This window comes from Mytilus galloprovincialis, chromosome 12, assembly GCF_965363235.1.
Source record: "Mytilus galloprovincialis chromosome 12, xbMytGall1.hap1.1, whole genome shotgun sequence".
NCBI classification, from domain to species: domain Eukaryota; kingdom Metazoa; phylum Mollusca; class Bivalvia; order Mytilida; family Mytilidae; genus Mytilus; species Mytilus galloprovincialis.
The window spans coordinates 9,768,555-9,792,462 of NC_134849.1; the positions used below are offsets into that span (position 1 = coordinate 9,768,555).

Sequence of the window (23,908 nt, forward strand, 5' to 3'; positions counted from 1 at the left end):
TTAGTTACCCAACAATAGGTTGATAACTCCTGAGAAACCAGAAGCATTACATTGGCGTTTTCTAAATACCGGACCACTCACCAGGACGGAAAAGTAATGATAAAAATCTGCGTTTTACAAAAAAATAGAAGAACCATCAGAAGTAACCAGGCAGGATATAAAATGTGCAGCAAGAGAAAGTGTTTTAAGAAAATGGCAGAACCAATGGGAATCAAGTCAACGTGGCAGAAATTATTACAACTATCAACAAAAAGTCTGTCAGAAAATACCAAAAGATTTACCATCCAAATGGTCGTTTTCAAGTCTGGTAGATTCAAAAACACTATACAGCAAAAAACACTATAAATCTATATCAAAATTAAGTCAAATTTTTTTAAGCAGCAGCCACAATTTCAATTAAGTACATGAGTGAACATTACATATGTGAAGAAACTACAAAAGAGGAAACGTACACAAGTGTTTACAGTGTCATGTGAGACACTTACTAAAGACTAAAAATGAACGGCGATGATTGGGAATCCGTAACTATTCGACTTTGACCGTAATAGCGTAGTTTTAATCGCAAAATCGGAAAAACTACGGAAAAATCGTAATGGTTGGCATCTATGAGTCTGCTCCAAAAACTTTTTATCTACTAGTCTGGAAACTAAATTTCAAAACTTATCCTTATATGACTATATAAAATTTTGAAAATTTTCACTAGTCCGAAACAATATTTACTAGTCCTGGGCATCAGACAAGTGGCTAACGGTGCAAACTGGTACAATGTCGTCAAAATTTTCTTTTTCAACCAAGGTTCATTTTCAATATAAGAGAAATAAGTTTAACACCATATGACAGTTGGATACTGAGTTGGATATCAACACTCGTTATTAAAAGCTAAAGGCTCGTTTATTATCATATTGAATTAAAATACCTAAAACTGATATCAAGCCATATCTAATTCAATTCTCACTTGTTATGAAATACTTGGTTGGGCTAACCGTTACAAAACAGAAATGTAATGTTACATGGTGGTATTGCATGGTTCTTGGGTAGTTTGTCATGAACCAGTTGACATGGACTTACCGTTACAAAACAGAAATGTAATGTTATATGGTGGTATTGCATGGTTCTTGGGTAGTTTGTCATGAACCAGTTGACATGGACTTACCGTTACAAAACAGAAATGTAATGTTATATGGTGGTATTGCATGGTTCTTGGGTAGTTTGTCATGAACCAGTTGACATGGACTTACCGTTATAAAACAGAAATGTAATGTTATATGGTGGTATTGCATGGTTCTTGGGTAGTTTGTCATGAACCAGTTGACATGGACTTACCGTTATAAAACAGAAATGTAATGTTATATGGTGGTATTGCATGGTTCTTGGGTAGTTTGTCATGAACCAGTTGACATGGACTTACCGTTATAAAACAGAAATGTAATGTTATATGGTGGTATTGCATGGTTCTTGGGTAGTTTGTCACGAACCAGTTGACATGGACTTACCGTTATAAAACAGAAATGTAATGTTATATGGTGGTATTGCATGGTTCTTTGGTAGTTTGTCACAAACCAGTTGACATTTCAGTGTATATTCAGCACCATCTCTGCCTGATGAATTCTCCTGTAGCATCACATTCTACAATCAAGAAAAAGGTGTTTATACTCCTCTTCTTCAAATGTACAATTGAATAAATATCTTCATCTCTTACAAAAGTATTTTCAGAATTGTTTTAAGAAAAATCTGAAATCATTGGGTTAGGGACGACATCAAAAGATCGATGTAGGATAAAAAACTTAAATCAAATAGTTTGGGGGGGGGGGGGGGGGGGGGGGGGTCAACATTGCTGCAAGGTTTGTTAATCTAAAATCGATTTTATATATATCCCTATTGGTCAATCAATTTTTCCCAAATTAAGTTAAGAGGGGGGTGTGGGGGTCAGTGAAAAAACTTATGTGAATTAAGTTTTTTATCCTTCATTGAACTTTTGATGTCGTCCCTTAGTAAATTTGAAAAAAAAAAAAAAAATAATCCAGAACAGAAAACAAGAGGCTACCTTGACCATGTAGCCCTTACTCACCTTGAAACTTAATTGGCTCATTTACAGGTTATACACAACTATGTTATTAAAAGGAGACAAAATCACTTACTAATAATCTGAAAGGACTCTGAAAGAACTGTTCCATAAAAGGCATGTAGCACCCACAGAAGGCACTGTGAAATCTCAACAGAGACAGGTGATTTTATAAGAGTAATTCAGAAACTGCCTCTTAAGACATCTTGCATATATATATTCAAGAAACAACTTAGTAATTTTAAAGCTTAATCATATCAAATTACATAATCTCATCAAGATCAAGCTTTTTCTTGGGTGCACATATACTTTTATGATTCTAAACATACCTTAAATTTTATGGAAATCAAGGAAAATGAAGGAAAATGAAGAAATTTTGTCATAAATACTAATGGCAACTATTATCACTTCTTTCTCTATTATATACTTACGGAAACACTACACTCTCCATTGATGAACTTAAATTCCACATGTTTGACTCCCCCAACAAAACACGGTAATTCTTTTTCCCCTGGTTCTCCAAGAATCTCCAGTTTTAATGTCCCATTATAGCCATATCCAGCAAAATTACTTGAATCATCCTAAAATATTAATTTGAAATTAAATTATCTATTATATTTATTTTTACAAAATATATGCCTATAATAATTGTAACGTTTTAATTTGTAAATATCTTTGAAATGTTTCTTAATGTTAATGTTCTTCAACAGAACAATTCTAATTGTAGTCCAAAGGCCTCATTGGAACATAATTGATAAGAGACTTTCCATTTTCAACTTTCCTCAGACTTCCAAACTTTTGTTGCTTTACTTTTTGATAAATAGCAATTAATGAACTATTTTTTTTTAATTTTTAGTACATGTCATGTATCATATATGTCATGGTACGATGTATCATGATCTGTGGGAAAACACTAAGGAAAACAAGAACTAGTCCAAAGTACACGGATGCCCCACTCACACTATCATTTTCCATGTTCAATGGACCGTGAAATTGGGTAAAAACTCTAATTTGGCATTAAAATTAGAAAGATCATATCATAGGGTACATGTATACTAAGTTTCATGTTAATTGGACTTCAACTTCATCAAAAACTACCTTGACCAAAAACTTTTACCTGAAACTCCCACTTTCATTTTCTATGTTCAATGGACCATGAAATTGGGGTCAAAAGTCTTATCTATAATACTAAAATAACGAGGTCCAAATTGTCAGCCTTCATCACATAAAAACGATGAATCAAAGAATGCAACTTTATATACAACTAATATAGTACAAAGGTGTAGATAAAAAATTACACCACTCCAGGCCCTTTTGTTTTCCAAGTAATTAATATTGCCAATAATTAAGAAGTTCCATGTCGAGTCCGATACCAATACCAATAGTATATTCACCTGTTACCTATTACCTTATCTGTACGTTCCACATCTGACAGGCGCACTAACAAACGGTGTATTTAGGATTATGCTATTTACACAGGTCATAATCACAGGGTTGACACTACTAAATTCCATCAATCATTGTCAAATTGTTACCTATTGTAGTATTTTTTAATCAGTAAGACTTTCTAAGATAACAATACGAATACTAAAAATCTGGACTAAAATAAGGTGTATAGGTACAGTTTTCAATTTGTTAGCGGGCATGACGTAAAACAGCGAATCAAAGAATTCAACTTTATTTATAACTAATATAGGACAATGCTGTTATTAAAAAATACTCCATTCCAGGACCTTTTGTTTTCCAAATTATATAATTAATATTACCAATAATTGATAAGTTCCAATTCGACGGGTTCAAACAGAAAGATTTGAAAGCAGAGAAAACTGTGTATCTTATAATCAACATGACTTTATCAGATGACAATAATAATACTGAAATAAGGCTTGCGCATAGTTATATACTTTAATTCAGTCACGGACCCGCAATATCACGGGTGTGTTCTAGTTTGGCTTTAAAATTAGAAAGATCATATCATAAGCAACAAGTGTACTAAGTTTCAAATTGATTGGACTTCAGCTTCATCAAAAACTACCTTGACCAAAAACTTTAACCTGAAGCAAAAGGAACGGACGGACAGATGGATGGACGCACAGACCAGAAAACATAAAGCACTCTACTAGCGTAGGTGGGGCATAAAAACATTACCCTTGTAAACTTACCACTAGCTGGAATTGTGTATTTCTAATTAAAATCCTTGATTGTGGATTACGTGTGTTAGATACAGTTGGGGTACCAGGTAGTTCCAAGGGACATAACTGTGTTGGTTTTCCAGGATTTAGTGTGAAATTAAGCTGAAATATATAAAATAACTTTTATTCAGTGAAAAAACTGAATCTATGTATTATTAAAATCATAATATTCTCCAAAATCCATAAAAACTTTTGTTAAGGTGTTTTCATATATAATATAACAAAGCCTTAGTATGGAATATCAATAAGATGTGGTATGATTGCCAATGAGATAACAATCTACCAAAGAGCGGCAAAGACCATGAGACAAGCCACTGTAAAACTTGTAATATCATAGCCCATAACTTGTTTTCTTTGTATTTTCTTACTGTAGTAATGTATATTTAGAAACTATTGCGATGTTTTTATTATTGAAAAAAGTGCTACAGAGTTAAACATTTCTTTATTCTGACCAAATAGAAAAATTGGAAAAAAATGTGATTCTCGATATCTTTTAATTGCACTAACAATTGTTTAATCAACATTTTTCCAAAAAAGTCTATATTCTTAGATGAATAGATGAAATTGTAGTTTAATTCTAGTTTCACCATCATCCAACTTTCCTTGCCATGTTACTAAGGAGGCCATATTTCCCATGGTTCATCATTACTTACCACATTACTAAAGAGTTCATGTTTCCTATGATTCATCATTACTTACCACAATACTGGAGAGCTAATATTTCCCAAGATTCATCATGACTTACCACAATACTAAAGAGTTCATGTTTCCCATGGTTCATCATTACTTACCACAATACTGGAGAGATAATATTTCCCAAGATTCATTATTACTTACCACAATACTAAAGAGTTCATGTTTCCCATGATTCATCATTACTTACCACATTACTAAAGAGTTCATGTTTGCCATCATAGTAGGTAATAAGAACATTATATTCTCCTGCTTGTTCTGGAAATTTTTTATCCCTAAAAAAACATAAGGAAAGGTATATATCTTTTAATGAACTGTACAGTTGATAGTGAACTTGACTTGTATTTCTATATTTTTTAAACTTCTTTTAGAAGCTGTAATCTTGACCTTGGACATGTTGAATTTAAAATCAATTGCATTTTTCCACATTCATCCTACATCTTCAATCTGTATGAGTTTTCTTTAAATCAAGCAATTAACACAAGTAACCAACCAACTGAGAAAGCATATTCCCCCCAAAAAAGAAATTGGTATTAGTAGAATTTTCTTCTAATTTTGACCTCTTTACCCCAAAATTGTTAGGTATGTCTTCAATCTGTATAAGATTCATTCCAATGAAGCAAGGGAAACTCACTTAACCATCTAGAAAGTATTTGTACTGGACATCCAGATGGGCTGAACATTTTTCAAGAGGAATTTGAACCACTCTGTAATTGGTATTATTATTACTGCACCCTTTTTTATCAAATAATAATAATTTTAATCTGCACACTTACCTGAATACAAATTCCCCTGGACTATTTTTAACAACTTCTGGACTGTATGATGTGGCCTGAAATTCATTATACTTAAATCAGTGTATAAATAAAACTAGATGTGTCAAAACAACATGAATGGCCCGTCTCAAAAAGTTGAAAAACTGCAATTTCAACATGTGGACACAAACATGATGGTAGTCTTGAACATAAAAAATCAACTCAAATTTGAAGTCGTATAAAAAAAAGTCTGTATAATAGTGATTTTTGACAATTTTCAAAGTCGTAAACCCTTTATTTTTACAAAAATCAGCTGAGCATAACCTAACTAAAACTTGATCTATAACTCATCATGGTTAACTCACATAACAACAAGAATGTGTCCCAAGTACATGGATGCCCCACTTGCACTATCATTTTCTATGTTCAGTGGACCGTGAAATTAAGGTAAAAACTCTAATTTGGCATTAAAATTAGAAAGGTCATATCATAGGGAACATGTGTACTAAGTTTCAGGTTGATAGGACTTCAACTTCATCAAAAACTACCTCGACCAAAAACTTTAACCAAAACTTTAACCTGAAGCGGGACAAACGGACAAACGAACAGACAGACAAAGGGACCCACACACCAGAAAACATAATGCCCCTCTACTATCGTAAGTGTGACATAAAAATCAGCCAAACATCTGAAGGCGTTTAGAAAAAGTCTTTATAACTAATTTATGAAAGTCCAAAGCCCGTAATTTTGGCAAAAATTAGCTGTCTGAGCAGAATGAAACTTAAACTTGATCTGTATAAACTCATCACAGTTAACTTACATACAAAATATCAGCCCAATAACTGAAGGCGTTTAGAAAAATAGTCTGTATAATGGTTTGTTGCGGAATGAGGGACAAATATAAAACTAAATATGGTGAGACAGAGAGTGTATGGAAAATATGTTCTTTATAAATATCACTAGAATAAGACTTTGAAAGTTCCTTCCTTAAGTAAAACAATGTTTCTTGAAGTTTTGAAGAATTGTTCTGTGGACCAGCCTGAATTTGACTTTTCAGAATCTAAAGGACCATTAGTAATATCATTGTTGGTACACCAAAATAAAAATAACTTTACGTCAGTGGTTAAATTTTCATTGTTCAGAATGTTTTTGACGAATTACAATATTTTGCTGTACGCTTTTGAAAATATTACCCATAAAGCATTAGATTACGAATTTGGTATTCCTTATTCCCTTACCCTAGATGCTGGTGTATTATTACTCTTTGATCTGTTGTCTACTTTCCATAACTTCATTGACAAACTGGAGTGTTTAGCATTTGACATTTTGTTTCCATCTTCAGCAATAATGCCAACATAGATATCTACAAAAAAATCACATTTACTGTATAGTGTGTTGTAAATGTATATGGAGGTCAACTCAATAGTTTATTAGATTACGTCTACACTAAAATATAAGAAATATTATCAAGCCCCTGATTTGTAAATTGTTTATTTTAGACTTTTTATAATTTGAATAAATGTTTTAATATGTTATTAATCAAATATAAGAATTTAAATCAAATTGGTGATTATAAATTTGACAGCTAGTGTCCCTTTAATGCATGAAATTGACCTTCATATAGTCATAAGAGGTATTACAAATGTGCGAGTTCACAACGCTAATGGTAAAAATCTAGTCAATCAAGTGGAAAATCTGCTTATTATCTAAAATCAAGTTGCACATACCAGGTAATTTATCTCCAACATTAAAAACAAACTTGTGTCCAGAGTTGACCTTCATCTCAACAGGTTTTGTGGTATCAGGTTGTATCTCTATAGTAATCTTAAAGCTTTGTATTGGTGGATTGCTGTTCATAGCTTTAGGCTCTATTTCGTACGTCCCTCTGAAATATAAAAACATTTTCAATGATGGATTGATGTAAATTTTTATATAGTGTCAGACCAGCAAACATATTTGAGTCGCTGTTGACCTCTTTTCTTCTGATGATATATTAAAACAATCGCAATGTTATACAATAATGCATGCTAAGTTTCTGTTAGGTTCTGTGTAAACTGCTGTAAATTTTAAAAAGTTGAGTTCATATTCATGTATTATTGCAATTGCAAGTGACGCCACCAAATTTTACACTGGATCTGTGTTTTTTGGTAATAAGCATTGTGTATAAAATCATAATATTTGATAAAGGCATACTAAAGTTAAAACAAAAAATACAGCAATTTTTTCCATTTGTAAAGGTCATAAATATAGAACAGCTAGAATGATGCAACCCAAATTCAACTTTTATCTGTGTTTTGAGGTAATAAGCATTCTGTATAAGTTTCATAACATTTGGTTGAGACAATATAAGAGAAAAGAAAACCAATTTTGGGACATACGGATGTAAAGGTTAAACTTTATTATGCCTTCATAGATTTGGTTGGGGGGCTATAGATTATATGTATCAGATATCAGAATGTAAGTTCTTATTATTACAACACTGACCCTGTCACATACTTTGCATTAATAAAAACCTCACAATTATTGCTAGGTTTACAGTACTAAGTTGCTTCACTATAATGATTATAACAAAGACTACTGTTTAATTTACCTTGTTCCCGATACAAATAATATACCAAAGTTGACAGATCCTTCTGGGTTTGTCTTCATCATTGATGGTGCTGGCATCAGCTGTAAAATACACGTAAAATCATTGTTTGGTGGAATTATAAACTAATTTCACCACACGTTATATCGTGGCAACCAGTTGTATAAGTGTAGAAAGCAGGAGTACCTTGAGAGACCACAACTTTTGATGGGAAGAATAACAATCCAAGTCAATTACAGCAGAATGCATTGAATGTGTAGGTGAAGGTAGAATCTTTGGTTAGTTTGATTGTTAGCTGAACCATGAAGTCATTATTAGGTTAGATATACTACCCTCCTTTCGGAATAGTCTAGTCCTACAAACAGATAGATTGAATATCTGTCGGAATAGTTTACTCTTAAAGGAGGGTAGTATACCTAATCTAATAATAACTTCATGCTTCAGCTAGTAAGCAATCATTCCAAAGATATTACTTTTACATACACAATATATGCATTCAGCTGTAAGATAGCAGTCAAATACACTTTGCTGAGGCAGGGTTAAAACTCATAAACTCAGTCAATATTTAACAAATGTAATTTGCATGTAAATTTCCCAAATTTTGTCATTGCTTATTTAGCTGATGACATAAATGTTTGAAGACTATTTTTGAAAATTGAACATTAAAGACTTACAAGGAAAATGTGAATTGAGGATATCACAATCGCACTATCACCTTACAATGTTCAGTGGAAGACATATTTTTTATTGTAAGATTTTTTGGTAAAATTAGTCTCTGTTACATACATACCTTAATCTTTGGATCTTTAGCTATCTGTATTCTTAAATCTGGAATTCTACAATGATTTCCGTTGACATCACAAACTTGTACCATCAAAGCTCTGGGTAATTTGTTATCATTTAATACTGTAACAGGCTAAAAGAGAATTAAACAAACTTGCACCATCAAAGCTCTGGGTAATTTGTTATTATTTAATACTGTAACAGGCTAAAAGAGAATTAAACAAAATTGTGCATGGGATGTTTTAAATTGTAATTGTTCACTAGTTTTCTTTTTATCAGTCCCAGTCATCATGATTAAAAAATGCATTTATACCTTTTTTGATTCTAGCTTCACAGATGAGTCTTTTTTTTTAAGAGGAAAACACGCAACTGGCATACAATAACAAAATTTCAACCCTGATATTTACGACGATTATTTGATAAAAATTCAGTCTAGTACAAAGCAGGGTTAATATTCATATTAAATTAACATGTTCTCATCCTGAATATGCATATTAATTTGTCTCTGGATGTAAAGCAGTCATTCATCATTCTCATCTGGTGTATTGAGAATTAAAGGGAGGTAATAGCATCATTTTGTCAATTTTCATTCATCAAATGTCTATTTTCAATTATGTGATGTGTGATGATTGGATATTTGTCCTCAAAATAAATAAAATTACAACCATGTGTGCAGTACACTTGTACAGGTCCTAAATGTTTTGACACACTTATAATATTACAGTACTGCAAATTCAGAAATAAATGCTGGTTTTTTATTACCCCAAAAAATGCAAATGGATTATAATAGCAATAACTTAAACTCCCGTTTTGAAAACTTTAATATGAATTAACTGTAAAGGATTTTTCTCAATATCATAAAAAATTAAATCACATTTTAATCTCAAATGACAAAATCCCATTAATACATGTAAATGCACACCATAATTTCTGAATTTACAATAATTGCCAATTGTTGTTTTAATTTTTTTTTAACTATATTTATGAATATTTAGTTGATACAATATCGAAATATTTTCAATCTATCATGATACATTCTTATAAATACAAAAAATTAGATTAAACAATGGAAATGATGTCAAGGTCAAAAGTCATGTGTTAGGCCATATACTAATATATTGCACTCATCTATATTTATACTAACTGAGGAATAGAACTTTTTATTATTACGCTGTTGGGTTGTGAAAATCTGTACATGTATATACAAAACATACCTGATTAAGGTCCCAACCAGGTGCTATAAGCTTTGCTGGGGGTCCTGCTGCCACGTCTATTTTGACAAAATCTCTGTGTTCTCTCCATTGGACTTTCACATCCTTTATACCCATTGTAACACCTTCAAACTGTATACCTTGAATTACAAATGTTCCCTACAAAATATCAAATACAGTTAATTCAAAAATCATTGTGAACAAGAATGTGCCCACAGAACACAGACAGATGAAGGACGAACGGACAAATGAATGGACCCACAGACCAGAAAACATAATGCCCCTCTACTATTGTAGATGGGGCATAAAAATGTAACAGGCTTGCAATAATTAAAACTTGCATTTACATTTTCAGAAGTGGTGTTCTTTCATAAAATATTTACAATCACATAAATAATATTTAGCATTTTTTAAGTGGTCAAGGATTATTGACAATAAATACACACATTAAATTCAAAGATGTTACATAAAATTATCACATTGATTTGGAAAATTGCCTCATTTGAAAAATGAGTTCTTTCTACATATTTTGTAGAAACATTAATTTTCAAAGAGTTAAAATTTCGTGGTTTTGTCTCTATATAAGATTTCATGAGGATTTAATTTCATGGTTTCCAGTAAATGGAAATTATATAATATGCAAGTTAAATTTTTTGTGGAGGTTTTAACTTTGTGGATATATTTTTTCAACGAAATAAACAAAATTAAATCCTCCACGAACATTTCTGCTTTTACAGTATAGAAAAATCTTCAACAATAAACTGTTACTAAAAGTACAAATTAAAACTTGAAAATTTGTGTAAAAAATATTCAAAATGAAAAGATAGCTCTTGCTTTGAAGAGTTTGATAAAAAAAAATTGGTACTCAAAATTTAAAAACAATCAATAAAGATTCCCTACAATAGATGTGAAAGCATTTCACAGTGTGCAAAACATAAAGCATGATACCAAATTTCAGGAATCTGAAATTCTAAGATCATGAGAACCTAAGCAAAAAAAAACAATATATTACATTGCATTGATGATTTGATCATAGGTAATATTCCTCTCTAATTAAACTAACCTTTGACTGTGTAACTTTAATGATATTAGTGTTCAGTCCTTCACCAGTGACTATAAATTCACTTGTTGTATTCTTTGGCAACTATAAAAAAAGAACAACCTATAATCAGTTATCTTGTTTGAATTCTTGAACAATTTTTTCTTGTCTGGGCATATTCTACCTGGCTTTACCTTTTTGTTGACAATACAGTGACACTGTAATTGTATGGATAGTTGTCTCATTATCATATCTCCTATTTTTCATATAATATTAAATATGAAACACACCTTTACTCCAGTCGCAAATTAGACAAAATAAACATTGCTTCATCATGTTCATTTAAATCGTAAATTCTGAAATTTTGCAATGTTTGTAATATTGCAAAAAATTGCAAGCAGAATGGTTTTGCAAAGGTAAAATTTTCAATTTAAACAACATTTTTTGTTTGCAACATTTCTTGAATTCACAATATTAAACATCACAGTTTTGTTAACTATTCAATTAATTGTAATAATAAATATATGCTAATTTTTTTACTTACAGTTTATGATTATTTCTCTTTGCCCTACTAAATATACATTTTTGTGTCTGTCCCATTTTAGGAGCATCTGGATTTTTGTGGGTCTTATATGGTTTTTATTTCTAATTAATTTTTAGGTTTTGGAGTTTAGTTTGCTGTCCATTTTCACTGAACTAGTATTCAATTGTATTTAGTGGCCAGCTGAGGACACCTCTGGTGAGGGATTTTCTCACTGTGTTGAAGACTCATTGGAAGCCTTCAGCTGTTGTCTGCTCTTTGGACAGGTTGTTGTATCTATGACATATTCCTGATTTCCATTATCAACTTTATTATCAATTTCTAATGCCTAATCTAAACAACAAAGTAAATCTCACATCTGATATTTCATTCCCGAATCTGTCCTTGACCTTGACATGTATCTCTGAGGCCAATACTTCGCCAATCTTGACCACATTAAATCCCTCGCATTTACATTTGATTTGGTTTGGTTCAGCAGGTTTACCACTAACAATGAAGTTGAAGTCCACACCTGACCCGTCCTGTATAGATATCTGGCAGTATTTGACATCTGACGTGATGGCCGGAACTCTGATAACTGGTAGTATACCTTGTATTACTTTCTCCTTAGGAGTCTTTGGTGTCCAATTTACCTAAAGAATAAAAGAATTTTGTTAAAAAAAGTATTCTTAAAGAGCAGAGTGCTAGGACCAAAATCAAATTTAAGTGAAGAATTATTTGTGTGATCTTTATCTCTCTTCTGAAAGCAGAAATAATAAACCATTCAAAATATCTTTACATTGTATAACATTTTCTAAATTGAATTGTTTCATATTTAACATGTTGGAGACTTTTATAGCCCACCATACATTATTGGTTTTTCTCATTGTTAAAAACAATACAGTTGCCTATGATAGTTTACATCCAATTCATTTTATTAGGTGGATAGTTGTCTCATTGGCAATCATACGACATCTCCTTATTTTTATAGAGTAAATTATTCATCTTTACTTACTTTAATCTTTTTTTTTTCTTTTTTTGTTATCTCTTATTTGTTTTTCAATAGTCAGGATTTAACATACACGTACCTCTTCACTACCACCTGACAAGGGTGTCAAGGGGTTACATATAGAAAATAATTTAATATACAATATATTTATATATATTATTGACAAATTGATATTATGATTGTAAACTGATGAAAGGATGGGAAAACCAATTTGAAAAAAGTCCATGAATGGGTTTAACAAAATAGGAAAGGAAATTATGTACATTTAATGAATTCAGATTTTTAAATTTATTTTTTGTAAATGAACAATATATTTTCAATTTAGAACCAAAACTAAGTTGTTCTCATATGGTAGTTGCTGATATAAATCATAGGAAAATGTATATATTTTGAAATGAATATAGACATCCATTTGCGCTGATCTAGTACACATTTTTATTCACAGCCAAGTTGAAGCTTGCCTTCAGGTGCAGGATTTTTCTCAATGTCTTGAAGACCCATGGGTGGCTTTTGGCTGTTTTCTGCTCTTTGGTCGGGTTGTTGTCATTTTGACACATTCCCATTTTCCATTCTAAATTTTATAACAGTATTGCAATCTGCTATTGAAATATCTCTTGGTGATCTACAGCATTTGTTTTTCCTGCTTGAATGGTTTTAGACAAGTCATTTTGGGGCCCTTTATAGCTTGCTGTTCTTGGATTGTGACTTGGATGGGGAGTTGTCTCATTGGCACTCATACCGCATCTTCTTATATCCATTCCAGTCGTGTGATCCATAAAGGGCAGATGGACGCTTACATTTTCGAACCATCTTTTGAAGTTCATGCAATTCTATCTTTTTTTTGGAATATTTCCTTTATTTTTTTTCTTAATCGCTTTATAAGAATTGTTGCCTTAATTCAACAGATCAAAACCTATCAAAGTTTGATTATTTAAAGATGCACAATAATCAGAAAATAATGAATTTCCGTCTTCAAATGAAAAAACGTTATCCCTGCATTGGATTGTTTACCCTTGTTTAGCATGTTAATAAAGAATTAGAACGTTTAGCCATGTGCTTTCAAAATCATTTCCCAGAATGAATAGAATTCGTAAACATCTACATATTCAGTACCTACCTAATATGATGTTTGCCTTCCATGATGATTGTTTTTTTTTTTTATCTTTTATTTGTTTTTCAATAGTCAGGATTTAACATACGTGAACCCCTACACTACCACCTGGGTATCAAGGGGCTACATATAGAAAAAAATTCAGTTTATAGAGTAAATTATTCATCTGGAAGATTTACTTACTTTAATCTTTGCTGCAATAGAATCATCAATCTCAACCTTTCTTCCAGCTTCATCAGTCAGAGAAAAACCTGAAATATAATATAGGTGTTTGAAACAATATTATATTAACCAAGTGTTCTATGAGTATAGCATGGCAATACATAGTCCCCTGTTAAAAATTGATTGGAATAAAATTCTAACTTGTCATGGTGTAAACTGATTACTGAAGAGAATCTTCTAAATCCAAGGACAATAACTCTGCACAAATCATAAGACCAGAATAAAATTCAAAATGATCTGTAACTTGTCATGATAAAACTATATATTAATTTTCAAAACAATATGTTCATGCATGTGTGAAAAACTAGCTATTTGAGTGAATTTTTAAAGTCCAAAGACCATAACTCTGCACAGGGGACTAACAAAAGAATATGTTAATATAATGTAGTTGTTTGAAATAGTACAAGACTATTCTACTATATACATGAGTTGAGCCCTTTTCCACTGATTTTTTAAGTTTTTTCTTGTGTTGTTCTGTAAGACTCTGGTCCAGGTTTTTGGAGGGTTAGTCCCTCAAAATTTTTTACCCCCCTCACATTCTTTATATGCCTATCCCAAGTCAGGAGCCTGTAATTAAGTTGTTGTTGTTTTTTCTTATCTGTCATTTGTTTTTTGTAAATTGTTTCCTGAATTGATTTTTTCTTATTTTTCATGTTGGAGCCTATTAAAATAATCTGTTCAAATACAATAGTGATTGTAACACTTTCCTCTAGGAAAAAATATCATCACCCATAAAGTAAAAATTGAGAATGGAAATGGGGAATGTGCCAAAGAGACAACAACACGACCATAGAGCAGACAACAGCAGAAGGTCACCAACAGGTCTTCAATGCAACAAGAAATTTCCGCACCCGGAGGCATCCTTCAGCTGGCCCCTAAACAAATATATACTAATTCAGTGATAATGAACGCCATACTAAACTCCAAATTGTAGACAAGAAACTAAAAGTTAAAATAATACAAGACTAACAATATATTTACTAGCTGTACTCACTTAAACCCTGTATCACCTGTCCAGCAATTGCAGCAATTGTCTCCCCTTCTTTCATTGCCACTGTTTTACCATTGTCTTTCAAGTGATGGACATCTATACTTGACACTCTTCCACTTGGTAAGACCCTGACTTTTCTTTCAATAGCTTTAACATCTTTATATCCCTGTAATAAATACATGTAGTAGTAGCAGTAAGACTGCCAATGAGTCAACTATATACAAAAGACCTAAGGACAAAGATGTCAACAACTTGTCATACTGTGGATTAATTAATGTTTTCGTAGATTAAAGAAAACTTGCATTATCGTGGATATATGATTTCGTGGTTTTGCCTATATCTGCGTACAAAGCCAATTGAAAATTTGTTATTGTTGAACATTTAAATTAGTGGTTAACCTGTACCCATGAAACCTACGAACATTGGTATCCAACGAACAAAGGACCATGAATAATTCCATTGTTCTTATCCCTAAATGGAAACAATTTTACCTCATTAGTTGAATTTTAATTGTTTGTTACATTGTTATCCAATCACAGTGTTTTGATGTATGTTTTTGAAAATATTACCCAGAATGCATTCAAAATTTTCAAAGGTGAATAACAGGCCATCTTACCAGTATGGTTAAAACTTCTCGGCAAGATAAGTAAATTTTGATGTTTGCTATCAAATGCAATAGGTAAATGTACATGTTTGTTGATGGACAAAATAAAATGAAGCAATAAACTATCATCCCTAAGAAACATTTCTGTGTCTCTGGGTTTCAAACTGTACATATAATACAACTAGATGTGTCAAAGCGACATGAATGGCCCAGTCTCAAAAAAGTAGAAAAATCTGCAATTTCAATAACACATGTGGACACTAACATGATGCTAGTCTCACATTGATATGTTCATAATTAGAAAATTAACTGTTAATGTGGAGGCCTATAGAAAAAAAGTTTGTATAACTGTGATTTTCAACAATTTTCAAAGTTGTAAACCTTTAATTTTGCCAAAAATTAATGGAGCAGAACAAAACTTAAACTTGATCTGTAACTCATCATGAGTAAATCACATACCAAAAATCAGGCCATTAACTGAAACCATTTAGAAAAAAGTCTGTATACATTTTTTTGTAACTGTGATTTTCAACAATTTCTCAAAGTCCAAAGCCCCTAATTTCAGCAAAAATTAGCGGAGCGAAATGAAACTTAAACTTCAGCTGTATCTCATCATTGTTAACTCACATACCAAAAATCAGCCCAATATTTGAAGGTGTTTAGAAAAAAAAGCGTATAATGGTTTGTTGTGGAATGATGAAATGACAGAATTTCGGAAAGGGTAAAACTATATGGCACAGACAACTTCGTTGCGGGGCCATAAAAATGCTTCCAAAAATTTAATGAATTTCACCTTCTTTGTTTTTTAAAATCCAATGAATAATCATGGAAAATCTATGCTTTCAAAGAAACCTTAACACAGATAGTTTTATTCAAATTTCAGATGCATTTTCATCAACTTAAAACATTTTTTATCTTGAAATATTGAACTAATTGATCAAGGTCATTTACACCCTTACAGAACTAACTCATATAAACAGGAAAGGATGTCAACATTTAACAAGAATGTGTTCATAGTACATGGATGCCACACTCATACTATCATTTTCTATGTTCAGTGGACAGTGATATTAGCGTCAAAACTCTAATTTGGCATTAAAATTAGAAAGATCATATATTATGTGAGACTACCTTTCCCAAAAATTTAACATGAAGTGGGACAGACGGCCGAACAGTTGACCAAATGGACCCACAGACCAGAAAACATAATGTCCCTCTACTATTGTAGGTGGGGCATAAAAAATCCAGCAAACTCCTTCTTACTTACTTGTAGTTCAATCTTAGCTGTTAGTATCTGAAAATCTTTAAGTTTCTTTAAAGATATTGGTTCACCTGTCAACTTTCCAAATCCTGCTGCAGAACAGTCTAATGAGTAGCTTGGCAGTCCACTCACACCTGAGAACTAAATATTTTATACAGATAGAAATTTTATCAACATCAGAAAACCAATTTTTTTATATTATAATTCTTTACATAAAGCTTGGCATAAATGCCTGAGAATTAAATATTTGATACAAATAGAAAGATCAGTATATAAAGTTTGGTATTCAAAATATAATATTTTTAAAGATATTAATTTCATATAAAAAGTTGAGTTCACACCAAATATGAGGTCCAGTCAATTATCATTATTGACCAGTTAATACATGTTTCTCTGAATAATAAATAATACACTACCTTGCAAGTACAAATAAGTTTTCCGTCATTTGTAATATTCCCAGAGTTGTCATGAACTTCTAAGTTAAAAGTGACAGGGTTACCATTCTCTATTGCTACTTCTTTGTCATGTGGTACGACTAAAAGAGAAGGCGATCCTGCAAAACAAAAACATTCAAATTATTACATTCTGTTACACATTCATGTCTCTCAAGTCTTGTCTTGGCTTAACTGTAACATAGACCACAACTCAATAAGACCAAAAATAAAATTTAAATTGTGTGACTTTGACTATCTACCCATCTTACAAGCAGCCTACCCAAATAAAATCAAAGCGCTGTAAGCGATGAAGGCAGTTAACCAAAAACCAAGGCAACCGTAATTATGAAAACTGTGTCAACATTAAACATTCATATATAGTATACATTCATGTTTATCTAATGATTTATTTATTAAGGCAAATAATTTATATGTTATCAAGGTTTCAAAAGCAATGCATATATCAATGTATATTTTTTTATGGTGAGTCTGCAGTGGTACAAGTTCCCAATGATTGCAGTTGTTCTACTTGGTAGTTAACCTTGGTTTTTATTTGACTGCTAGAAGTTCAAGTTGACTTAATATGAACATGTAATAGTATGAATGGACTGGTTTCCCTGGAAAGAAAACTGAGTTTGTGTTCTATAGTACAAAAGTTATGAGACATGAATCAGACAAATGTTCACTACTACAGGGATCAAAGGTGAGGTCTGACTGACCTGCCCATAGTAAATGTAAATGATTTGTTATTTTGTCCCATACATATGAATATATATAATTTAGGGGTGGGGATCTCAACGATTATCAAGTTCTCAAAAAGGTAGGGGTAGGCAGAGGATTTAGGGGGGGGCAGGGGGCCGCCCCACCCTCTTTTTGGGAAAAAAATTGGTTGCTTATATCAGTGTTCTCCCCAGGCCGTTTTAGCGTCGCGGTACCGCGACGCTATATTTTTTCACCGTGATGCTATAATAATTCCCGCGACGCTATAATTATTTTGAAGATGCTATTTTACTTGTCCTCAATTTTGAACTTTCATCTATTATCGATTATGATTATAAAAATTATATCACCTTTAATTGTAATCCCTTTAAGTCGGACACTAAAGGCAATTAAGAGATTAAATAGCTAGGTGTTAATTGCCCTCAGGGTGATAACTGTTTGGATGAGAATATCCTAAGCTGACACTTGTGACATGACTAATACCACGTGTCTGCAATCACCAATTTCGACATGGAAAAATGCAATCACAAAACAATTTGAAATCTACGTTTTGTATTACGAAATTTCAAAGATTGAAACGATTTTTTTTTTTTTTTTAAAAAGGTCGTTTATTTGTGCATCTCTCCAAAAATTACTTTCTGTCTCTTCCGGTAATACGAGAGCGAGAATTTTGGTTTAGAGCTAAACTAAGTTTAATACTTCTTTAAAAAGTTATCATAATTGGCTTAAGTTTATGTTTAATCCATTTAATACATTAAAAGCGTCTTATTCATGCACAATCTTTTGTCAAACAATGTTTATTCTCGGACTCATTTTCGTAAATTTTTCTACGGCCGCCATTGCACATTTTTGTGTAAACTGTGGATCGGAACCGGACCAGATATGACAAAAATCCGCATTTTCACGATAAGGACAACAGATGGACAGTAGACAGAAAAAATATACCAAGAGAGAAAACTACGCATTAACAGACTATTTGTTAGATAACTTTGTTAAAAATACATATCATTTTTATGTAAAGATAAGAAAAAACTGGGACTAATTCATTGAGTGCCATGAAACAATGAATTTCATAAACATGATAAAAAAAAGTTTTTAAATTGATTTTTTTGTTGCTACTTTTGCTACTTTATCTTTACTTGATATAATTTAAAAAATAGTTAATTTTGTGTACTAGATATTTAGTTTTGTATATAAACAGGTTGATCTATAATGAACCATTCATTCATTTGACTTATTGTTGGGTAACTGAAACCACATATTTATATTTATTTGGCACAAGAGGAAAAAAATAATTCTGTAACTATAAATGAATAAAGAAAACATTAACTGAAACAACTGTTTATGTGGTTATAGTTTAATTGTATTCTCAGTTATGAATTGAACAATCTAAACTAAAACATATAAAGGAAATACAGCATCAACGCGACGCGACAAACGACATTAAAAAAAAATACAGTTATTTTTTTTACGCAAAATGTGATGCTATCCAAAATTTCTGGGGAGAACACTGTTATATAGGGAATCACTGAAGCGTGACTGGAACGGGCCCTCACTTATGAAAATTTCTGGATCCGCCACTGGGGGTAGGGTGACCCTATAGGGACTTCCCCTACATTTCATTTTATTTGTTATATTGTCCCATACATGAATATATATGGTTTAGGGGTGGGGATCTCATTGGTTTCCAAGTTCTCAAACAGGAGGGGTAGGGTGACCACAAGGACTTCCCCTATATTTTATTTGATTTGTTATATTGTCCCATACATGAGTATATATGGTTTAGGGGTAAGGATCTTGACCATTTCCAAGTTCTCAAACAGAAGGGTGTACAGTGACCTCAGGGACTCCCCTATCTTTCATTTGAATTCTTATATTGTCCCGTACATGAATAAATGGTTAAAGGGTGGCGATCTCAACGGGTTTCAAATTCTCAAACAGGAGGGGTGGGGTGACCCAAGGGACTCCCCCTATATTTCATCTTATTTGTTATATTGTCCCATACATGAATATATATGGTTTAGGGGTGGGGATCTGGACCATTTTTAAATTCTAAAACAGGAAGGGTGGGGTTGATCCCCAGCGACTCTTCCTATATTTCATTTGATTTTTCATATTGTCACAAACATGAATATATATGGTTAAGGGGTGTGGATCTCGACCGTTTCCACGTTCTCAAACAGGAGGGGGTGGGGTAATTCCAGGGACTCCCCCTATATTTCATTTTATTTATTATATTGTCCTATACTTGAATATATGCAGGGGCGGATTCAGGGGGGGGGGGGGGGGGGGTTTGCGGGCTTGCACCCCCCTTAAATTTGCAAAGCATGGGTTGTTCTCAGCTTAATAAAGAATATTCCGATAATTTTACCTCAAATTTTTTTTAGCCTCGCTCTGCTCGGCGAAAATTTAAGTTTGTGCCCCTCCTAACCTTAAATCCTGGATCTGCCCCTAATATGGTTTAGGGGTGGGGAGCTCGACCGTTTCTAAGTTATCAAACAGGAGGGGTAGAGTGGCCCAAAGAATGCCACCTATATATCATATGATTTACTTACATTTAGGTATATATAATATAGTTGCATTATTTGTGAAAATAAAGAAACTTCCAGCTACTTTAACTGACCCTTCAAAATTGAGAAAAACTAATAACCCTTCGAAATTGCAGTAATATTTTTAAATTAAAATTTGTCAAAAAGTAATTTTGAGTTTCTGTATAAAATACTTTTTCTGTTTTTTCTTTCTTTTACATATATCTTTTGGTTTACAATTCTAGTGTTTATATTCATTTACCATGCATAGATTTATTTTTTCACCTGCTTTGATTTATTTTGTAAATGATCGCCAAACCCGGAATTATCCTTATCCGCTTCCGGAATCGGATCCGATATTGTAAAATTTTGTCTTCACGGCCGCCATTGTTATGTGTTTACAATGTTGTTTTTGTCAATCAGATACGATTTTACTCGAATTTATACAATATTTGTCGGCGATTTTCTGTATAAAGCTAGCGGTTGAACAAAATGAACATCGCTGTCATGAATAATAATGATAAAAATAAGTTTTTAGCTCGTATAATTGGAGACTTTGGTGACTTGCATGGAAGGTTTGCAAAGTAATTTCTTATTTTCTTTCAAGGTGACTACGTCGGGCGTAGCTAGAAACCAACTATCCTAGTCGAAATTCCGCTTGCAAAAGTGGAAAGTCGCGGACCTCGGACCACCGCTAATTTGCACACCTGCCTCTAAATTGAAAAGCTATGAAAATTTCTTTTTCTAATTTGAAATTGCTGCCAACAGCATGAACAGTTGAACTTATTATATAATAGACTACTGACGTAATTGTACTACGTATTGATGACAAACAATATCCCTACGACTTTTGCCATTTGGGAAATCTAAACTACTTGCCTTAATAGATTTTCGGCGATTAAATATTTCATACAATTGTTCTTTGACATCTTATCTAAAAGCACAAGTCGTAATGAACTACACAAGGATTCTTAATAAGCACTACTTCCTATGTGTAACTTCAAAACTTTTGGATAAATCGACGATCATTTAAGGTTTTTCTGGTCATATTTTTTGTAATCCAGAATAAAAAGTATTAAAAAAGTGTTCAATTAGTTATATATAACATAGTAGCGAGCTAGATAATAACAATGGCAAGTATTTCAGCATTTATTGGGTAGAACACAAATCGAGGGCGCTCGCATAATGCAGCTTAACTGCATAAAAATGATGACACAAATTATTTCAATTTTTTTTATTAAAGTTTTTTTTTCAGCTCTGGCGTCTCTTTTCTTAAAATATTACTATTGTTGTTTGCCCAAAAGAAAATATGGCATATTATCTACCCAATCTTACAATAATAAGATACAAGACGATTAATTGATTGCTGGACTTTTCAGTGGAAAATTACTGTAAACCAACTTATTTTCGTGAGCGATCAATTTTCGCAAGTAGAAAAATAACACAAATATAAATAGTCAAGAAAATGTAAAACTTGGATTTCCATCTTAAACTACATCATATAAATTTGAAAATTGGGAAACTAAATAGTAGCGAAGTGGCAAAGAAAGGAAAAAACGCAAAATAAAGTATCCGCAAAAATAAGATAGAAATATCAAGTGTTCTGTTTTATATTAAACATACCTGGTAAAAATCTGATCTTGAGTGTCTGAGATGCTTCTACCAGCTGTTTGATCTTTACTGTTAAACTGAAACTCTAAAATAAACAAAGAGACCTTCAATTTATTCAAGACACAACTATCTTGTCCATCTGTATAACCATATATACTTACAAAAAAAATTTAATATGTTGGCATGAATCTAATATCTGTTCTCAAACTAGATGTGTCAAAGTGACACGAATGGCCACATCCCAAAAAGTTGAAAAATCTGCAATTTCAATAACACATGTGGACACATTCATGATGGTAGTCTCACATATCAAATATCAGCTCAAAATCTGGAGGTGTATAGAAAAAACAAGTGAAACTGCGATCTACTGTTCACTGATGATACCCCCGCCGCAAGTGGATAATACTAATAGTGTAAAAATATGCAAGTGTTCGGTAAACAGGAAGTTGTCGAGTGATGAATCTGAAAACGCATCACACAGTATAGCTGACTTATATAAATCCTGAAACCAAATTTCAGAAATCCTTGTATTGTAGTTCCTGAGAAAAATGTGACAAAAATTTTCAACTTGGCTATCATGTGTAAAATCATACAAGTGTTCGGTAAACAGGAAGTTGTCAAGTGATCAATCTGAAAACGCATCACACGGTATAGCTGACTTAGATAAACCCTGAAACCAAATTTCAGAAATCCTTGTATTGTAGTTCCTGAGAAAAATGCGACGAAAAATATTCATGGGACGGACGGACTGACAGAGGTAAAACAGTATATCCCCCCCTTTTTTAAAGCAGGGGTATAAAAATCCTTATAACTGTGATTTTCAATAATTTCTCAAAGTCCAAAGCCTGTAATTTCAGCACAAATTAGCGGAGTGGAACGAAACTTAAACTTGATCTGTAACTCATCATGGTTAACTCACATACCAAAAATCAGCCCAATATCTGAAGGCGTTCAGAAAAAAACTCTGTATAATGATTTGTTGTGGAATGACGGAATTACAGAATTTTGGAATTACGGAATTTCAGAATTACAGAATTTCAGCATTTCGGAATTACATAATTACAGAATTTCGGAATTTCGGACAAGGGTAAAACTATATGGCACCGACAACTTCGTTGCGGGGCCATAAAAATCAGTGACGTTTTTGATAAAGAAATATTTAAAATTGGTGTTATTTTTCTTTGTCCATAATTGTAATCATTGGCGGATCCAAGGGGGGGGTCTGTGGGTTCGAAACCCCCTTTTTTTTGGCCGATCAATGAATTTGCATGGGGACATATAGTTGGAAACCCCCTTTTGTCCTTGGTTGTGAACCCCCTTTTTTTAAAATGGCTGGATCCGCCCCTGGTAATTGAACCAATTTCATTATATATACAAATCATAGTACTGCCTTCCAATAAGTGATACAATGCAATGCACACAGACAAGCTACAATTTCTTTTTTCTTTTCTTAGAATTAAAATTGATAACAAACCTTCCCAGATCTTTCTCCTACGTTGCCCTTAGCAACACAACCATTGATGAGTAGGTTATTTCCCTTGACTTTTGTTGTCTGGTAGCTTATATCTATTTCAC

General features: G+C 32.5%; 1 protein-coding gene across 2 annotated transcripts in view; it reads right to left on the bottom strand.

Moving 5' to 3' along the window:
• The window catches only part of LOC143055648 (structural maintenance of chromosomes flexible hinge domain-containing protein 1-like), a 77,909-nt gene that overhangs the window by 19,980 nt on the left and 34,021 nt on the right, over nt 1-23,908 (bottom strand). For both annotated transcript variants that reach the window (XM_076228811.1, XM_076228812.1), the window contains 18 exons: nt 23,808-23,907; nt 22,346-22,418; nt 17,457-17,593; nt 17,047-17,181; nt 15,179-15,341; nt 14,146-14,213; nt 12,220-12,495; nt 11,347-11,427; nt 10,287-10,442; nt 9,080-9,205; nt 8,293-8,372; nt 7,430-7,587; nt 6,941-7,065; nt 5,724-5,779; nt 5,138-5,222; nt 4,225-4,356; nt 2,494-2,643; nt 1,494-1,626 (listed from right to left, as the gene is read on the bottom strand). In XM_076228811.1, coding sequence (XP_076084926.1) covers nt 1,494-1,626; nt 2,494-2,643; nt 4,225-4,356; nt 5,138-5,222; nt 5,724-5,779; nt 6,941-7,065; nt 7,430-7,587; nt 8,293-8,372; nt 9,080-9,205; nt 10,287-10,442; nt 11,347-11,427; nt 12,220-12,495; nt 14,146-14,213; nt 15,179-15,341; nt 17,047-17,181; nt 17,457-17,593; nt 22,346-22,418; nt 23,808-23,907 — 2,234 coding nt within the window. The remainder of the gene's footprint in view (nt 1-1,493; nt 1,627-2,493; nt 2,644-4,224; nt 4,357-5,137; nt 5,223-5,723; nt 5,780-6,940; nt 7,066-7,429; nt 7,588-8,292; nt 8,373-9,079; nt 9,206-10,286; nt 10,443-11,346; nt 11,428-12,219; nt 12,496-14,145; nt 14,214-15,178; nt 15,342-17,046; nt 17,182-17,456; nt 17,594-22,345; nt 22,419-23,807; nt 23,908) is intronic.